This window comes from Chenopodium quinoa, unplaced genomic scaffold (assembly GCF_001683475.1).
Source record: "Chenopodium quinoa cultivar QQ74 unplaced genomic scaffold, ASM168347v1, whole genome shotgun sequence".
NCBI classification, from domain to species: Eukaryota; Viridiplantae; Streptophyta; class Magnoliopsida; order Caryophyllales; family Amaranthaceae; genus Chenopodium; species Chenopodium quinoa.
Window position 1 is genome coordinate 2441266 of NW_018744367.1, and position 20227 is coordinate 2461492.

A 20227-nucleotide genomic window follows, 5' to 3' on the forward strand; every position below is an offset into this window, starting at 1 on the left:
ATACCTTAGGCGGTGAAAGAAAAGGTTGCTAAGTAACAACACAGACAGTAGAAGCCGGCTGTGGGTATAGCAAATGCAAATTGCAAAGGTTCAAAGAAGGGTCAGGCGGTTTTTAAGGATTTGGTTTGAAGAGCACATAGACAGTAGCCGGATGTATGAGAGGGAAGATTTTTGTGAACAAAAGCAGCCGGTATCAAAGCTCTCAAGAAATTTTTTTGCAAATATGTAAAAGTGAGGAAGAGAGAGGGGGTTGCCTCTATTTATAAAGAAACCCAGAAGGTGAACCGTCACCTTCTGCCTCAACATTCAAATTCAAATTTGAAAAAAAAAACAAGAGAGAAGAGAAGAGAAGAGAGAAAGGCGGGAAGTAGACCAACCGTCACTCCCCCAGAGCTTGACACCTGTCACAGGTGACACGTGGCTAAGCCACGTCACACCTGTGAGGGGCAAATATTTAGGGTAAAAACTACCCTAGACACGTGGCCCAATGGCCCTTTGACACATGTTAGCCTCTTAGAGGCCTACAGGGCTCCAATCCCCTAGTGACACGTGTCCATGGAACCCTAGATAAGGGATAGGTTCTCCCCACTATAAATAGTGGACCAAACCTCATTTATTGGGCATTCATAAATTCACCCATAAATACAAAACACACAAACCGAACAATATTCATTGCAGAATTCTCTCTAAATCAGAGAGAAGTATTAACCATTTCCATACAATTTACTACTCCGGACGTATACTAACTTGATCGTCGGAGGCAGAGCTCCCACCAACCGGAGTCTTCGTTGTTTTGCAGGTACAGACGTCGGCTGCTCATACTAGGGATTGTAACTCTCCCGAGGGACTCCAATATATATATATATATATATATATATATATATATTAGACTCATCAATATGCGAGTTCTACGGTCAATTAGCCATATTGGTATAAAAGTAAGCACCCTTGTGACATATTGGTATAAAAGTTACCGCTCGCGACAGATTGGTATAAAAGTTAGCAAGTTGTGACATATTGGTAGACATATTAGCCGGATTTTTTCCGTCGTTGATTGACTGTTTTATAGGAACTAGTTAACATGTGATAACTTATCATATCACTAATAAATAAAGCCGGTCTCGTAGCCAGGTCATGAGACAACGACACTTGGCATTCCAGTTTTTCACCAAGTGTCGAGCCACGTAAGCGATAAATAAATATTATTGTGATTATATTAGATGTTCCGTTAGATTAGATTAGATAAATTTTTTTAGGATAAAAAAGTACGTACACATAAAATAATTTATAATTCTTTTGAAAAAAAATTATCTTTTTATTGACAATAAAATTTTACTTATAGCAACACACCACATATTATAATTAATATCCAATTAACAATAAAATTTAACTCCTATACGAATAACCACGTAATTATAATTATAAATATGGCCATGTATCATTAAGTTTTTTTAGTCTACCATTGATTTACCATCAAATTAAAGCATTTGAATGAGGCATTCTTCATATTTGGTTGTAATATTTTTGTGTATGTTTGTGATTTTGTTAATGAAATTAAAGAAGTAAAAAACTACTAAAATTAGGACACAACAGAAACTATATAATACAAGGGAATGTTGAAGTTAATTCAGATCAATATTAGCAAGGTCTTAGAACTTTATGGGTTTTTCACTTAAAAAGCATTTCAATAATTTTTTTTCCGAATCTTGCAGCTAGGCCACGAGATATCGTCACTTGGCATTCCAGTTTTCCACCAAGTGCTATGCCACGTAGACAACAAATAGGTATTATTGTAGCACATATGATGCTAAGTAAGCTAATTTTGGATAGGGTTTTTAAGATAAACACGCTGTATAGAGTTTTATTATTGATATACTTCTAATATTTCATATATACAAAATTAATCCTAACTTTAAATAAATATCCTACAACTCGGTTATATTTCCATCATTGAAAAAAGTTCTTTAAAATAAGATCCGTTTATAATATATTTAATTTATATAATAGAGAATCAGTAAAAATAATTTTAGTTCGGTAAAAAAAAATTTCAAGTTAATAATAACATAGATTTCTATTTACAAATAAAACTACAAAAAGTAAACTATTAATTATATAAGCAATGTGATATCTATGTCTAAATATTTTGCATTATCAAAAGGGTTTATATGACTGTATTTAACATTCAAACTAAAAAGTTTATCCTAAAATTTTATCAACAATCCGGGCATTGCCCGGGAATAAAACTAGTTGGTATAAAAGTTGGCTAGCGATGACGTTTAACCTTTTTTTCTTGTTAGAATAGTAAACGTATATTGTACAAATGATTATTCTTATTCTTGTAGCTTAATTTTTTTTTTTTTTTCACTTCAAATATTTATTGTAAATTTCTTGGGGACTATTAAAAGCCAAAAAAAAGTATAATAAAAATAAAAAAGGTAGAAAGGGAGAAAATTTGAGAATATAGCTTAGAGAATGCATAAGAATTAATCAAGAAAAATTACAAGATCAAGCTTTGATTACATATTTTCAAGATTACATGGTGCTCTTTTTTTCTTTCCAATATTCAATTTTATATAAATATATTTGCTCCAACTTCTTAAATATTACAACTTATTACATGCCAATTTTAACTTTTGAGACATTAAATACATAAGAATTTCTCTTTCCATTCATTTTTTGAGATCTTTGTTTGAACGCACAATATTTTTTTTTTTTGTTATTATTTGTCGATAATTTTGGGTGCATGAGCATGGAGGAGAGAATGTTTTGGCGTAAAATGAGAATTAGCAACAAAAAAATAAATTTTTTTTTAAAAAAAACCCCCTCCTTCAACAAGAAAAGAAGGGTAAAATGTCACAACTTGTTAATTTTTATACCAATTTGTCGTAGTTTGTTAACTTTTATACCAATGTGTCACGAATATGTTAACTTTTATACCAATGTGTCACGAATATGCTAACTTTTATACCAATGTAATCAATTGGCTACAGTGTAATTTTATTTGTTAAAACCGTGATCGCATGGGACTAATCTAATAGTACGATATTATATGCGTGTCATTCTTCTTTCCGTTATTGCATTATTTTTTCCCCTTTGGAGCATTTCACTACTTTTACGCTGCACCACTCTCGCTCTTTTCCATTGAACCGTACTCTGAATTCTTCATTGAAGCGCCTTCTGAGTTTTCTCTCCTCTGTTAAAGCAGCTTCTCAGGTCAGAATTTTCTTATTTTCTTAAATCATCGGACATCAATTTCATAATCTAGGGTTTAATTTCACACTGTTGTTGATTTAATTTTCAGTATCATTAATTTAGGGTTCTTCTATGGTGATTTAACGAACTATAAGTTATAATCACTCAAGTTATGAAAGATTATAACGAGCGATTTTGTTGCTTGAATGTTGCTATGTGCAATTCATGTTGGAATTCTTAAGCAAGAAGAAATTATGTGATTTTTCAAGCATAATTTGATGATTGAGATAAGACTGGTTGCAAATGTGTTGCAGGGTTTTGTTTATAACCTTTAAATGTAAGGACAGAGCTATAAAAATTGATATTTTCTTGTCAGGGCGGCGGCTGTGCAGCTGCCTCTCTTGCCCAGGCTTAGGACATGCCTTATATCGAGTATTTTTAGTTTAGGTTTCAAATATTAATTTGATGTTTCGTCTTTCGTCTCCATACATATGTGACATGTCATATTTGGCTGATTATGCCTTTGGTTTGAAGCATTATATGTGAAAATTTCGATATTTTAATTGCTAAGATCAACTTGGATACACTTACACCCTTAATCCCAGTGAGAATACATGGATACACTTACACCCTTAATGCCAGTGAGAATACTGATTATACTTACACCCCTAATCTGAAATGATTTCCAAATATTTTGATTTAATCATAGTTATGATCAATTGTTTACTACATTTAGGTCTGATTTGTGTATTTTCCGTTTCTAATATAATACCCCAATGTTTGTGTGGATGCAGTAAATATATGGGAACTGCTGTTGACACTCAGAACATGGTAAATACTTAACCTTATTTTTTATTCATGCGATGCTGCTTGATTCTAATCACTGTAAAATGCTAGTTTGGTTTGTTTTATTTATTGGTGTTTCTGACTGCAGGAAAATGGCAGGAAGGTGACTGTTATCTTTGTTTTAGGTGAACTCGCTGATTCCTAGCATGATTATTTTTTCCTTTGATTCTTAATGGGTCAATTAAATTGTTCTTTGCCAGCAATGAGCATATTTGGTTCTTTTATGCTTCTTGAATAACTTGCTGTCAGCTTTTCTCTCAAGTTTATTTCTTGTTTGTGTATCAAGCTGAAGATATACATTAATACTAAGTAACTTTCTCATATGATAGACCGATTTAGACATTGTTAGATTTGATGATTTTAAATTTGTATATTGTTAATTTGTCACTAATAAGATGGTGGATTTGATGTGTGAAATTTAAATATTTAAATGTGGAATGGAGCTCTTTGTCTCTATTTGATCTCTTTGATTCTCAATAATAATGATCATGGCTAATGTAAGTATTACCTCTAGGGTTCATGCTTGGACACTTTGACCTTATTACTTTGGGTTTATATACTCCTAGGAATTTGAAGTGAAAGTAGAAGTAAGATTCTTAGATTGACCAACATCCATGGAACTTTGGCTTTGTGTCAACTCCCTACAAAACTTTGGAAGTTGTTTACTTTCTCTGTTCTTTATTTGATCTTCCACAATAATATGTATTCAAATAAAGAGCAATGAGAATAGAGGAAGGCACCCATGTGCTGAACTTTGATTAATAGGCCATATTTTCATTTGGTTACTAAATAATTAAACACCTTCCTGGCCTCTAATTTTGCAAGAGCTAGGGGTCATGGAAGTAGTTTTATGATACAAGTATAAAAGTGGGGCAAGTGGGTCAACATTATATTTAAAAAAAAAAAAAAACTATTGTCCATGTGTGGTACACAACTTTCCACAATTAGTAAGGTCATATACTCTTTTCATTTCGTAGTTCTTGCAACACTGACTTTTACACTATTTATATATTTTGCTATGAATATATATATGATGATTTATACTTAAGGAAAATCATTTTCAACTTTTAATAGTCTATATTAATGGAGAATTATACATGGTTAAATCATGCATCGGCTAGTGCAAAAATATTAGTGTTACAAGCATTTAGAACTAGAGGAAGTATATATTAATAAAATTTAAAACATTTTATTATAAACGTACATATTGTTCATATATTTTATATTATGAACCATTGTGAATTGTACATTTTTGATAAAATAGTGATTAAACTTGAAATAGAAGATGGAGGGGGCTGTTATGAAGTAGCACAATGGGGAATAAACATGGCCAAATTTAGAACAAGATGCTAATTATGACTAGTAATTTGAAATACAAGACAAATGATTGATAGACACAAGCTTTCGAGTGGCTTGTTTCACTCCCATAGGTTAAACAAATCTAAGAGAACAACTCAATATTTAGAGTTCTTATCTCTTCCCTATGCTTCCTTATTTATAGCACTTATGATATATGTTGCTTGGAGTGGGGTACCCATGTCTGACACGGGTTCAACGTCCGACTTAGCTATTTTGTGAAAGATTCTATAATTTTAAACTAAAAGTAAAGTGTTCTAGTGTTACACCCATGTCAAAGTCAAGAGTCCGGAACGGGTACTTAATGTGAAATGAAGAGGCCGAGTAACGTAGCTTGATAGTTACTCTCCATTTCACAAAGGATTACAAATTTACTTCCGACACACAAAGTTTGCAAGAAGAGAGGAAATCTGAAAATGTTGAAAAATAGGGTATGAATTTACTATATTTGATGGTAAAGAGAGTATTGGAGAGAAAAAAATGGGCCTAATATGAGTAAAAAAAATCTATCTATTATTTGCCATGATGAGAATAAAATTAAGGGCTTATTTGGCATTGTTTTTTATTTTCAATTTTCTGATTTATTTGAAAACAAAATAAACAAAAATAAGAAACAAGAAAAAGGAGTTTTCACTTTTTTGTTGTCAGTTTTTAACTTATCATGGTTTTAATAAGTTTGACTAATTTATGATTCATTATATGTCATATATCATATGATTTCGAAAAACAAAACACAGGATACCACAGCGATACCAAACGAGCTCTAAGTTAGTAGTTTTTTGTTTAACCGGTGAATTTGAAGCAGATAACTCGATCCTACAAACAGAAAAATCCTGCAAAAGTTTAGTCAAGAACTTTGAAAACCAATTAAAGGCAGTTCTAATAAGCCATTTACAGTTTTAAACCATAAAATCAGATTGACCGACCCTGATCCAACCGACATGTCTACCCGTGGCCATGACCTTGAACCGAAAGAGATAACAAATACATCACTCTCTTTCATTGAAGTAACCAAAGAACATTTCGATGACAAAACTTTATCATTCTTGTCCTACCGAAGCACAACTATTGGCAAAATTAAGTTCTGCCACATAAATACATTATCGTATGCTCGAACTTCTTAAAATGTGTATCTAACTTACCCGATCATGAAGTTCCTTCTGCTCACATTTCCATTGTTGTTCTTTTGATGAATTAAAGATGGTGATTGCTTCCTTAGAATTCATTATTCAACGGAAAATTTGTGTTAATGAAACCGCTATTTGTTGGAATAAACATTAAATTGGATCAATTAACAATTAAAAGCATCCTACCTATGATAAAATCAAGAGACAGTGAGGTTGGGGAAATAGATCAAAGATATGGGCATGGACAGAAAGTCCTAATAGACTAATTTTGCCACGCCTCTAGGGCAGCCCCTGTATATCGTCCTCCAAAATCAATATTATTTTAATATATATACAGGAAAATAAGATAGAGTGACCAATTTCTTTGACCAAATGAAACCGGTAAGAAAGTATAGTAAAAGCAGAGAGGACAACCTAGAGCCCTTCTTTATCTGTGTTTGTGCTCCATCTTTTTATTGCAGAACTTATATAATTGAAGGCAGCTATAAAAGTTGAAAATAAATTTTTTAGCCTTTGTGTTTTTGTGTGTAAATAAGGTCAGTTTTGGAAGAACATTAAAACACCTAGCTTGGTAATAGCATGCTTTTAGGGGGTGTTTGGTTCGTTAAATAAGAATGGATTGGTATGGAATCTTATAATAGGGAGGTATGAATTCAAAATCCCATACTAGTTTAAAGTTTTTTAGTTTATTGTTGGAATGATTTCTACACTTCATTACTGGAGTGGATTGTGAATCTTAAGGAGTAAGGTTGGTATGAGATTCTAGGGAGATGTGGTAGAATTAGAAAATCCCTTTGGTATGACCGTATGAGGTTCCATAGTTAAAAAGCTTAACCAAACAATATAATAGATTGAAGGATTCTAATCCCAATTAACCCATTGCAAAACATCTACCCAAACGACCCCCTAAATGCTAAGATTTTGAATACAAAGTAGAAGGCCTGGGTAATCATCTGCAGTCTTGCCTTAGCCTAGCCTAACGCAAATCGACATTGATTGCAATTTGGTTGGACATGTCTGGTAATCCTTTCCACCTGTTGATATATTATATAAATGCCTCTATGATGAACCTACATGTAGTTTGTGCTGGTGTATTATCTATCCATGTAGACCACAACCTTTTCTAGCCTTAGCAACTTTGAATTATTATAAATGCTACTTATAACCATGCAAGGTCTAAATCTTTGGTGCTACTGCTTTGCGTGTATCAGGTGGTCCTGGCAGTGGGAAGGGTACACAGTGCGCCAATATTGTTCAGAACTTTGGATTCACTCACCTAAGTGCTGGTGATCTTCTACGAGCAGAAATTAAATCTGGCTCTGAGAATGGGTATTGTCTGTTTTCTCAGAAACTACTATATAATTGCTTTTAGCAGGCCCGTGTAATTTAAGGTTGTTTTTATCATCACTGCATGCTTATTTTTGCCATCTTGACTTAAAAAAGGCTGTCCTCTTTATATTTTGTATCTGTTGGCTGTAGGGTGATCAATCCGTAATTAGAGTAATGAATTTAGTGTTAAGTTTTTATTTTACTGCTTCTTTTGATTCCATAAAATGCAATAATAAAAGCTGGCCCCAAAGTTTCTTACATCCTGACAATCTTTCTAAATGGTTCTCTTGTGCAATTGTTGTATCTGTTGATAAGTTGATATTGCATTCTTGGTGGTAAGATTATTGAATTGCATTCAAGAGGTCTAAAGCCACTTTTTTAATGAAGAATATGAGAGGAGATCATCAAGTAAATGTCACTTGGTGCCACATTCTAAATTTTCAGCTACACTTGATCTTGTGTCCACTGCATCCTTACATTGTGTGTGTGGATAGGTCACCATGGTGGATAGTTTTTTGTTAGCTCTCTCTCTCGCTTAAATTTTTTCTATTGTAATTCTGCTGCTGGAATCTCATCTATTGACACTCTAATGGGTTGGAACCATTTTGATGATTGTTGTCTTGTGGTTTGCTGCATTTGGAAAGTATTAATATATTTAGGTATTGATTAGTGTATTGGTGGGGCTCAGGCAAGAGTTGCTTGATGGCTGGTTGCTTATGTTGGATATTGAACTCCATAAATGATGTGTATAAGTCCGCCTGTCTTGCTATACTAGATATTTTAGTAGTAGGATTTATCGGTAGTTGTCCTTGAATTATTCTTCTGATAATAACATTGGCTTTTTGGCTGTGGTTAAATATAGAACCATGATCCAGAGCATGATCAAAGAAGGAAAGATTGTGCCTTCAGAGGTTACAGTTAAGCTTCTCCAGCTAGCTATGCAGGAAAGTGGAAATGACAAGTTTCTTATTGATGGTTTCCCTCGCAATGAAGAGAACCGTGAAACTTTTGAATCTGTTGTGAGTCTTAAATTTCCATGTGTTTCATACATAGATCATCAAAATTCAGGTCAAAACTGTGCATTTTGTTTTATCAAATTTCTTATGTGGTGCAGACTGGTATAGAACCAGAGTTTGTTCTTTTCTTTGATTGTCCAGAAGAGGAGATGGAGAAGCGTCTTTTGACTAGAAATCAGGTTAATTCTTTATTTGTCTATCTCCATTTTCTTCTGGCCTATTTGGTTTGTACTACCCTTCCCCACTAATGGTATTAAGGCTTTGATTGATTGATATTTGGTTTGTACTACACCAACCTCTTACATTTATGAAGGGTAGGGAAGATGATAACCTGGAGACTATCAAGAAGCGTTTTAAGGTATATATGGAGTCTAGTCTTCCAGTTGTTGCGTACTACAGTTTGAAGGACAAAGTTAGAAAGGTCAGACGCTGTTCATGCTTTTCTAACCCATTTGGTCAGGTCCTTTTGTATGTCTTTTTTTTTTCAAACTGAATTGGAAGCTTTTATACATGTGTATTAAGATTGATGCTGCTAAACAAGCTGAGGCTGTATTTGAGGATGTCAAAGCTATATTTAATTCAACGACAGAGGAGGTAGTTTTTCTTTTAGCGATGAGATTTCTATGTTCCTTGAAGTTCTTTGTATCCTTAATCTTTGCCAATTCAGCGCCTCTAATTTTGCTATATGTTTTTGCAGCACGTTGCTTCTGAGGATTGCCTAACATTATCAAATACGAAGATGCCATAACTAGAGTACTGAGGTGATTCGCTTTCAAATTTTGCGGATCTTCTCTATTGATTTTAACCTGGTTGTGTTCTTCTTCAGAATTTGAGTGCTCATAATTCTTGTTGATGTATCTTCATTCTTTTCCAATTAAAAATTTATCCGGGCTTGGACTTCTGTCAGCTGGAAATGATTGCTATAAGATGAAATTGGCTGGTACCTGTTAAGTTTACCAAGCTGCACACTTTCACATCACAAATCACAATTGCCTGGGGTGCTTTTTTATGGGCCTATGGTATAACAGTAATACAGACTACAGTTTTTTTTTTTTTTTTTCTTTTTTTTTTGAAACTTTTGTTTTTAGTACTTTTTAATTCTTTGACGGATGTGATCAATTTTGTTGCAAAATACTCTACTTCATGTATTCACTCTTTTTCCTTTTGTTGACTTGTGGAATTTTGGCAATGTACTGCAAGCCTTTGCTCATAGAATGAACTGCATTGCATGTTGGTCTCGTGCAGCTTTCTAATATACGATGATTCTTTTGATGATCTTAATGCCTCAAGTTTTATAAGCATTGGCAATTGTATTTGAACTAAGCTGCCAAGTCTATCTAGGACAAGCTTAGAGGTGATCGTTTGCGGGCTTGAACAGGAAGCAGATTGAGCCTATACTTTTTTTTGTCCAATGGGCTAAATGTAGCAAACCCATGCCCTGTTATGCGGGCTTGACAATTTGTACAATACACACCCTTTAAACGTGCTGAGCTTGCCTGAGGGGCTAATGGGTCTAAAATTTTTGTTTTATTTTCACCAACACTAATTAATCTTCTAATTATTTATTTATGATATAATTACTTTGATTAATTTTTTTTATTACAAATGATAATATAGAAATAAAAATGTTGAAATTGTGATATATATTAGTTGATAAAATAAAAAATAAATAGTTGTAGCTAATAAAAGCTTAGAGTCTAATGTATTCGCTTTGTATTTATTTTCTAAAATATTTGCATATAATTAACTAACTAAAATAATCATTAAAATATTAATTTTTTAATAACAGGTCCATTACATATTATCCTGAGTTACTAATGCCTGCACCGGTACACCATACTGTAGGTAAATATACCCCACCCCCACCCATTTAAAGTCTTCCAAAAAAAAAAAAAAAAAAAAAAATTTATATACTTGTATATATCACCATTGTAAAAGTAAAAAAAGAAAAAAAGCTGCAGAGCATTGTTGATGCTATTAAAGGGGAGCTCAGGATGAATTGTGTCTAGATATTCCAGTTGAAGCCAACGCAAAACTGAAGATATTAGGTATAATTTCGAAGTTGTTGATGCTGTTGATAGGAGCCTAGCTCTATTAATGATAAGAATAGATGAAGTAGTAACACATTTTTAAATTGATTAATTGGTAATGTTATTATGTCAGTTTGGAATTTGGACTACCTATTGTTTGCTTCGTTTGTGGACTTGTGGTGTAAATTATGTTTGCTGATGTGGCCGCCGGCTGGGCTGGGTATTCATGTAGTTTTTCTGATTATGTTGATTTTGATAAACTTGAAAAAATTATGAAGGAAGAAGAAGCAAATTAATAGCCCGTTAATGGCCCGTTTTACTTTTACCTCGACCTTGACCCGCTAAATATTCATCATGACCCACAACCGACCCGCCCCGCTAATGACCCGCACCGACCCTCCCAATAACCACCCCTAGCTGTGACAAGTGGGAGAAGGTCAGCTCCCTCCGGGTCGGGCGGTTCTCCCGGGAGACGACTGATGCCATTGGCTGGCACGGCCGCCTCTGCATGGTCAACGTCAAAGGTGACACTGCCAAGCAGGGAGCTATCTACAGCGCAGAACAAGACTTATGGGGTGACATGAAGGAAGGTATGTTAAGCGGGTGGCGGGGCCCAGCGGCCGCAATGGACGAAGAAATGATCTACTTGGTGGATGAATCCAAGGGAGTGGTGAGGAAGTACAACGAGGAGACAGATGGGTGGGTGGATGTGGTAGAGAGTGATAGGCTACGAGGGGCGCAGCAGATGGCGGCTCGAGGTGGGCGGCTTTGCGTTGTTTGTAAAGATGGGAGTGAGATAGTTGTGGTGGATGTGATGGCATCGCCGCCGCAAATGTGGGTGGTTGAGCCACCACAAGGGTTCAATGTTGCTGCGGTTCATGTTTTGCCAAGAATGAGTAGGACCTAATCAAGTTTGAACTTTCTTTGACGTCCTACACCATACAAAAAATAGTGCTAGTTATATATCAAAAAAATCTTAAGATGTCTTCTATTTATTTTATTTTTTGGCTGTAAGAAAATCTTGGATTTTTAATGAAAGTATGAGAATGGAAAGAAATACTGTGTGAAAGATTTGATGACAAAGTCAAATGAAAACTTTTTTAGTTCATGTAAAAATTGTCCACAGATTTAAGTATTGTCGTATTGTCAATCAAATTGTCAAAGAAAAATGGGATTAGCAGCTTTACATTTTGCTACCTCGGCTGATTTTTTTTGGTAGGGAAAAGTAGTAAATCAATTCAACAAATAATAAAAACAAAAGAAACATTTTTAAGGTCAAGTTTATACTTTTCAAACTAAAGATTTTGTATATTTTTAGGAGTTATACAATGTTTCATTCATAAGAAAATTAATGGTTATTTTGAGGAGGAAACAAAATTTAAAACGGACTCGTTCACACTTCACATCCAAAGACAGTGAACCTTCAGTGGTAGAGTGATATGGAGTAATTTAAAGAAAAATAAGGATTCTATTCATATACATTTGTGTAAGAACATATAAATAAAGAGGAAATTAGATAGGAAAAATTAACATGAATGGACAAACCTTTGCCCAATTCTCCAAAAATGGACTGACCTTTAAATCTTCCCATTTTGGACAAAAGTTTGCATTTTTTCTCCCAAAATGGACTGAATTTACCTGCAACCGGTTATTCAAGTCAACATTAATAAAAAAAAAAAAAAATTAAAAAAAAAACTCCGGCAGCCCAACCCACCACTACAGGCCAATCCTCCACTCCCACTTCCACTCCGGCCACCGCAGCACAGACCACCTCCCCCACGGATGCTTTTCTTTCTCTCTCCTTTTTCCCCCAGCCACCCAGCCACCCACCCACACCTTCTTCCCGACAGCCCAGCCCCACCCAACCGGACCAACCCCTCCACCCCGAAATCCCACCCTGAAACCTCACCCACCCCAAAACCCGTGGCCCTTTCTTTGAATCGAACGCCACCAGCACCCCAGCCCCACCCCACTGGATCGACCCCCACCTCCATTGCTAAACCTGCGTAATCTCCATCAGCAGTGAGCCCCATCTCCCTCACAACAGCCCCAACGTTCACCATCTCTTGCCAACAACAATTTACAGCCGCATAATCTCACAAGCAGCAACCATGAATTCTCACCGTCTGCGGCCAACCGTTGCTACTATCACCGCCACCTCTAAACCTTTAGAAGCAGCACCAATTTGTCACGCGAAACGCACCCATTCAATTCACCACCAATTCACTACAACCAACCTTGACGCCGATTTCAAGGGAGGGAAAGGGGAGGCCAGGGTGGCCGGATTTAAGGGAGGAAGGGAAAAAATGAGAAAGAGAAAGAGATCGGCTGTCGGCGACCCTACCCTCGAACCCTTGGTCGGAATTAATGGAGGGAGGAAGGAAAGGGAAAGGGAAAAGGGATCAGGAGGAAAGGAAAAAAAAAAAAACTTGACCAATGATAAAATGACAAGTGGCTTTTTACCTGATAACAGGTTGGGTGACCTATTTGGTCCATTTTGGGAGAATCGGGCAAAGGTTTGTCCACTCATGTTAATTTTTCCAATTAGATATTGTGTACAAGTATCACACAAGTATTTTTCGAAATTAACTTGTACAGTACTATAACAAGGGGGCCTGGTTTGGTTGGATTTGGTTTTTTTATTTTTATTTTTTTCTAACTTTGCCCGAGTCAACTCAGTATGGGTCAGTAAGAATAACCCCCCTTAAGAGCTCGTTATTGAAATTTGATCACATAACCTCTTAATTGTGAGATACAAACATTTTCCACTAGAAAATCCTTATTTGTTATTAGAACATGGTTAGTGAGCAACCAAAACCAATGTAATTACACAAGAGCAACACTCTATGTATCAAAGATAACAAATGTCCAAATGATAGTGATGTACTTGCATAGCATTATGTTGACAACTTTATGGTAGAATAGTTTAATTTGCGTTGTTCTTCAGCCAAACCATGTAATCATGTCCAATTAATGTCGGTCAATCAAGGTTACAAAAGATCTAAACATCCATAATAAGAAGTGGCCTTTGGTTAGATGCAAAAAGATGCACAGTAAACAATTTATTGTTTAGCTAATTTTGCCAACATCATATTTTTAACGATAAATAAAAGGAGCTTAATAATTGACTACTCGGTTTATCCAAAATTACAAGATAGCTTACATCTGGAGGGCTTTCCATCATCCATATCGGCATAACCTCTGATGACTTGATACTTTCCCCTATTCTAGAGATTTAAATCATTGCAGAAGAGTAATGTAAACCAAGTCTACTTTTATTTCATTAATGCAAACCATCCATGACAAAACAGATCATACAACGATGACAATTCCATATTACCTAATATACTACTTATGATGCAACCCCAAAGCTACATCATCATATAACACAACCAAATGTCGAGCTTAGCAGTCAGTCATTACATACCACATACCAGAGCATAGTAACTGTCTATCATAAACATCAGCAGCTAAATAATAGGCATTCGATAAAGGTGGCTAAAAAGCTAAATAGAAACGTTGGACGTGAAATGTGTGACTGAAGGCAGCTTCAATTATCAGAACAGTATGATATCTCACCAGAAGACGAACTGTCCTGCAAACGCTTTAGCTCGTCATAAGCCCATTCAAGGCCAGGGCAATAGTGTAATGGTGGGTTAAATCGGCTGTCATTAATATCAGGTGGCAAGAAGGCCCCATTCTCAACCAGAAATCTGACTGCATCCCTATTCCTTTCTTTAGCTGCTAAGTGGAGCGGTGTCCCTGTAATATCAGACTTCAAGTTAAGTAAAGATTAAAGATAAATAGCTCCCAGCTAGGAATTTAAAAGAAATGAAAGCGGATACATTAAGCTTGGTTAAAGGCCATAAAGCATAATACATAACTCCGTATTACTTACAACGACAAGGACCCTTGGTTCTGGCTTCAATATTAGCACCCTGCTCAAGCAGCACATCCATGACTTTGAGATGGCCTCCTTCAGCAGCAAGGTGAAGAGGCGTGACACCTTGCATTTTGGCGCCCCAAGCAGCCACATTTGCATCCATTCCCTCATTAAGCATTCGTTTAACCTGAATGTAGGCCCACAGTTTAAAACTTCAATATCAAGTTTGAAGCCCATCAGGAAAATGCAATTCAACTATGCAGAGGTACTATACCGCAATGAAGAAACAGTTCTCTTCTACTAGAAAACAAAAGCAGCATAAAACACTGCATAATAAACAGGATACATTCCAATGAAAAAACAGATATGAAACAGAATTTAGTTAGAAATTACGACTCTAGAAAAGATGGTTGACATTCAAATATGGCAGCTTCACATAGTCAAAGAAAGGTTCATGAACCTACCGTCAGACCAATAATATGTACAATACCAACTCTAAGTCTGCGAATAAGCACCACCAAGCGGCACACAAGCTAAAGTCTGTAGGTTACATCAACATGTGACTCATGAGTAACACAAATTCTAAGTCTGAGGGTAGCAAACTAGCACCAAGCAGAAACCATCTCATCATATATATATAAATTTCATACCTCGAATATTCTTAGGCACCTTAGAAATAGATTCCTAACTCATCAAACCTCATGGGTTCTTAATTAGTACTACTTTCCAAAAGAACTCCAAGGTCTGACCCATTGCCCAACTATATAAGCAAATATCATCCGTAATTATAAATCAACTCCAATTCTACCACAGAATATCTTAAAAGCAAGCACTTATTTCCTAAAGCCTGAACAGTGAAGCCAGAAGAGCTCTTGATCTCAAAGAATAACCCAATCCTGAACTCAAAAGAAAGACAAAATTGAAATTGGTACCCCTTTCATACCAGTTCAAAAGATACTAAACTCAAGGCTAGATAATAATGAGTCAGAGGATGAACTCAAAGAACATCAAGTAGCATATCACAGCAATCACATCAAGCTGGAGTACCTTGAGCAGCATTTCAGGCCTGAACATATTGGACATGGAACTATTCATATGGACTACTTTCACATAGTAGTTTATCCCATTGCTTATAGGAATTACACTGTATAATCCTAGGGGCTAGGGCCATCAGGATCTAAATATTGCTCAGGCTGATACTTTCCCGCTTACAAAATCAAAAAGAAGTTCAATTTAGCAACAATTATAAGGTAAGTTTAGCAAATATCGACTTAGTAAGGAACTTAAGTTCAGTAAAAAAAAAAAAAAAAAAAAAAAAAAAAAAAAAAAACCATTTAAAAACAGTCAAAATGCCCACTTGCCCATTCCTTTTCCTCTTTTGTTTTTTTTTTTTTTATTAATGGCAGATGGTAGAGTATTGAGATGGGAGTAAAATCTCCATCAATGCTGCTTACTATCCTATAAACTCTCTTATGTTATACACACCCTACACTTCAACGAAACCAAATTTTTACAACCACGTGCATAGGTTAGAATAAGATCTAGCCTGCTGTGTGTAGACTTACAGATAACCCAAAGTATAATGATGCCAAGGAAAACAACTCGACAAGATTAGAAATATGGATACCACAGGGAAACAAAAACCTTAATTTTCTATTAATACCTTAATCAGAGAAATGCCTTAAAAAAAGGAAGATAAACCCTAATCTTACTTTGTTCCTAAGAACAAAAGCCAAAAGACCAGAGCTCTATTTCTAAATCTAAAAAGCTTTGTCCACACTACGTCAGCATCTCAAAGTGCACTCTTTCCCAACCTCAGAATTTTTTTTCATCCATTCCTCTGTCTTTCATTCATTATTCAGCTTTAACCAGATCCTTCTTTCATGTCAAAACTACTTCCCTCCCCCCCCCCTCTCTTCTTTGGTCAGCTATTCTATAGTTGCACCTTTTCTTGTCCCTGAAATAGGTAAAAAGTTTATACTATACAATCAGTCTATCAGTCACTTCAGACTACATCTGGGACTATGATACTTCTACTCCACACAACTATTCCATTAAAAGTAAATAAAAAATCACAGAAGAAAGGAAATGTAGTACTAAAAATAGCTAACATAGATGATGAATCAATGTCCAGAAAAATAAAGGATAGTCCAAAATTCTATCAACTATAATTCACTGATTGATACGTTGCTTGTAAGGCCAACAGAGGCAATCTATCTGTTCCATTTTTTTGACAGGACTAAGAAGAGTCTACATAATTTATGGTCTAGAGGAAAAAAAGAGTGGAAACATGAAGCCTTCTTCAAGCAATAGTGTTCAACTGTTCAAGGGAGGGACACAGCCCCCTCTATCCAGCACGTCACCCTCTCTATCACATTCATACAAACCCACAATTACAATTCGATCTACTTCTGATACCTCCTCAATCACTCTATCAACTAGAAAACTTTAGACTTGTCAGTTGCTTTTGGGACTAAGACTTTGTTGTTGTTGTTGTTTTGAAAAACAGGGAGCTGTAAGGGGGATAAGCTGCCAACATAGGGGCTTAAGTTGGTCACGGCCTCACAAGCCAGAAGTTACAGGAAACATGTTCGAATGCCCATTAAAATTGTGGCAGATTTAGATATAATTTATGACCTTCAGAATCTTTTACTGTCAATCATTCAGATTTCAAATGAAAGCACAGAATAGTATGCACATTAAATGATATGCGGGTAATAGGATGGCAACGAGCCAACAATGACAACAAGTAATTGTATGGACGAAAGGGGTGATCTTTCCGTAGTAAAGAACCCTTCAAGATATCACACCTGAAAGGCTCCAGTTGGTTAGCAGATAATAATAAGGCAATGGCCTTCGACAAAACTAACACCCATTTTAACCAAGAAAATCTAAGCATGGAATGGAATGAAGACAATCAACTCCCAAACTTCATAGAACACTATCCTAAAGAAACAGGACGCACATATACGCATCACTACTACAATTTTCAACAAGCAAGAAAAAAAAAGTGATAAAATTATATAATCAAGACAGACAAAATATACCTCCTTAAGGTCGCCCTTCCGAGCAGCAATGTGAAGCGGAGTCCAACCTCTATCATCGGTATCGAAACTCGACCTATGCGACCGCTTCCTCAACAATCTTCGCCGGAAAATCCCCAACTGCTCAGCTTGAGGAGTAATTAGCATAATTACTATTTCCCTCAACAGCACAAAACCCCTTTCCACCGAAATCAATCACCAACTTATGAAACTCTAAACAACCCTTGTCTCCTAAAACTCAGAAACCCCCTTTCAAAGATTGAAAAATCGATAAACCCAGATGGAAATATTCACTATTTTACATGATTTTTCAGAAAAAAATACTACCCAAATCAAAATCAAACTTCTTTCAGAATACTTAAAGTAGAAAGAGGGAGAAAAAACGCAACGAAATTGAAATTAGCGAGAGAGAGCTAAGTAATTAGCCATGTTGTAAGGAGCAAAAGGATTCAAACCAGGACCAAGAACACGAAGATTGTTAACAAGGATGATTGAAGAAGCCGTAACCCAAGGTAGCTGATTAAACAAGGAGATTATGAACATTATAATTTGTGCAAAACCCTAATTTGAAAATTCGATGAACTGGGGAACTAGGATAAAGAAATTGTTAGGGTTTCAAACGAAAATCAAACAAAACCTCGATTGATAATCGACAACATGTGTAATGATTGTTTGAAAGAGGGGAGGAATTGATTAGGGTTCACAGCTATAATCGGAGGAGAAGAATTGTTTGAATGATAGAAGATTTGTTGAGGTTCTGGGACGAGGAAAGAATTTTGTATTTCTAGAATTCTACCCCTTTTGTTACTCTTGTGTGGATAATTGGTTTTAGGTTATTATGATGACGATATTTGGAAAGGAGTTTAAACTGATAGATTTTCGAAGAGATTTTGTAATTCTAGAATTCTCTTTTTTATGACTCTTTCGATGGTATTTGGCTTTAGGATATATTGACGGCGATATTTGAATACGGGTTGAAATCGATAAATTTTGTAATTTATAATACTTGTGTATAAATTATTAGAATAATATATTATTGGATTAGTCTAGATATATACTCAGTATGAATTATGTTTTTAATATTAATTTTTAATTCAAAGTACAATTTTTATTAAATATATAGTAGTAATTCTATATTTGATGGGCAAACTTGTATAACAAGTGTGCTATTCAAAGTGAATTTATTATCAAGTTATAGTACTAATCTTATTTAAACTGATTTTTTCCTATTCCGTATAATATTTATTTATTAGAAACATCAGTTTTTTTTTTCCTTCTCGTTTTTGTTTTTGTTTTTGTTTTTGTTAAAAAAAAAAAAAAAAAAAAAAAAAAAAAAAAAAAAAAAAAAACTATGCTTAAATTAATTAGAGGATAAACAATCCATAAGTACATATGAAGCAATTTCATGGGGACAATAGTTTTTCCATATTTGCTCAAAACCATACGGAATAAATTTAGCTAGAGCGTGCGCCACACAATTGCCATCACGTTTTACCTGAGACCAAAGAACAGACTTGAAACTGGAACCAAGAGAAGGATATCCCCTAGCACTTTATCAAGTGGATTGCTAAACATCGCCTACAAATTACCAACTAAAGCCTACAAATTTCCATTGAATTGACAATATTGCCCTTGACCAAAAAAAAGAAACACTCTCTCATCACCAAAAAAAAAATCTCACCCACTTTCATTCTACGTTTTTTTTAAAAAAAAAAATTCAAAGTCCGGCAATGTCGAGGCGGCAAGGCAAGGAATTAGCGGCGGCGGCGGCGGCTGAGGAAAGGAGGTCTCACGGTGGAAAGGTAGGTTTTTTTCCATTAAAAAAAAATAAAAAATAAAAAACCGTCGTGGGAAGGCGGGGCGCATGGGGAGGACGCCACGGCGGTGGTGGTGGCGCCAGAATCAAACGCCGGAACCACGGCCATGGCGTCTGGATATGGCTCCGCCACCACCGGTGTGGCGTCCTAGCCAGGCGCCGCCACCACCGGTCTGGCGTCCCAGCCATGCGCCCCTGTTTTATTTATTTATTTTTTTTTTTTAAATCAGTTTTTTTTTTATTGTTTTTATTTTTTTTTGAAAATCAGAATTTATTTTTTGAAAATCGGAATTTTTTTTGTTTTTTGTTTTTTTAAGTAATTTTTTTTGGTTTTTTGTTTTTTTATGGTTTTTTTTTTGAAAATCAGTTTTTTTTTTATTTTGTTTATTTTTTTTGAAAATCATAAGTTTTTTATATTTTTGTTTTTTGTTTTTTGTTTTTTTCAATAATTTTTTTTTGAAATTAAAATTTTGTTTGTGTTTTATGTTTTTTTCAATTTTGTTGTATTTTTTTTACGTTTATACTTCCTTTACATTTCTTTGTATGTTTGTTTTGTACAATTTTTTTTTTATATTTGTTATTGCAATT

At 35.1% G+C, this 20227-nt stretch overlaps 3 protein-coding genes across 6 annotated transcripts; 2 read left to right on the plus strand and 1 right to left on the minus strand.

Annotated features, from left to right (window-relative positions):
• The first annotated feature begins 3057 nt into the window (after window positions 1-3057).
• LOC110696531 (UMP-CMP kinase 3-like) lies at window positions 3058-10419 on the plus strand. Of its 4 annotated transcripts, none has more exons than XM_021873851.1 (10): window positions 3058-3213; window positions 3987-4023; window positions 4127-4163; window positions 7733-7850; window positions 8713-8869; window positions 8965-9045; window positions 9180-9287; window positions 9389-9460; window positions 9564-9627; window positions 10112-10419. In XM_021873851.1, the coding sequence occupies exons 2-9, from the start codon at window positions 3994-3996 to the stop codon at window positions 9612-9614; spliced, it is 654 nt and encodes a 217-aa protein (XP_021729543.1). In that variant the 5' UTR covers window positions 3058-3213; window positions 3987-3993; the 3' UTR covers window positions 9615-9627; window positions 10112-10419. The 4 variants fall into 4 exon arrangements, with proteins under 4 accessions (XP_021729543.1, XP_021729542.1, XP_021729541.1 ...); XM_021873850.1 differs by having other exon boundaries at window positions 9774-10167; XM_021873849.1 differs by having other exon boundaries at window positions 9564-10167.
• Window positions 10420-11296: 877 nt separating this feature from the next.
• Window positions 11297-12012, plus strand: LOC110696445 (F-box/kelch-repeat protein SKIP25-like; the record flags this gene model as incomplete). Its single annotated transcript, XM_021873731.1, has 1 exon — window positions 11297-12012. A coding segment is annotated over one exon (507 nt), but the record flags the coding sequence as incomplete, so codon positions are not given.
• A 2132-nt stretch (window positions 12013-14144) lies between these two features.
• LOC110696533 (phytochrome-interacting ankyrin-repeat protein 2-like) lies at window positions 14145-18752 on the minus strand. The gene is made up of 3 exons (XM_021873853.1): window positions 17827-18752; window positions 14795-14966; window positions 14145-14658 (listed from the first exon to the last, which is right to left on the minus strand). The coding sequence occupies exons 1-3, from the start codon at window positions 17968-17970 to the stop codon at window positions 14447-14449; spliced, it is 528 nt and encodes a 175-aa protein (XP_021729545.1). The 5' UTR covers window positions 17971-18752; the 3' UTR covers window positions 14145-14446.
• Between the last annotated feature and the right edge of the window lie 1475 nt (window positions 18753-20227).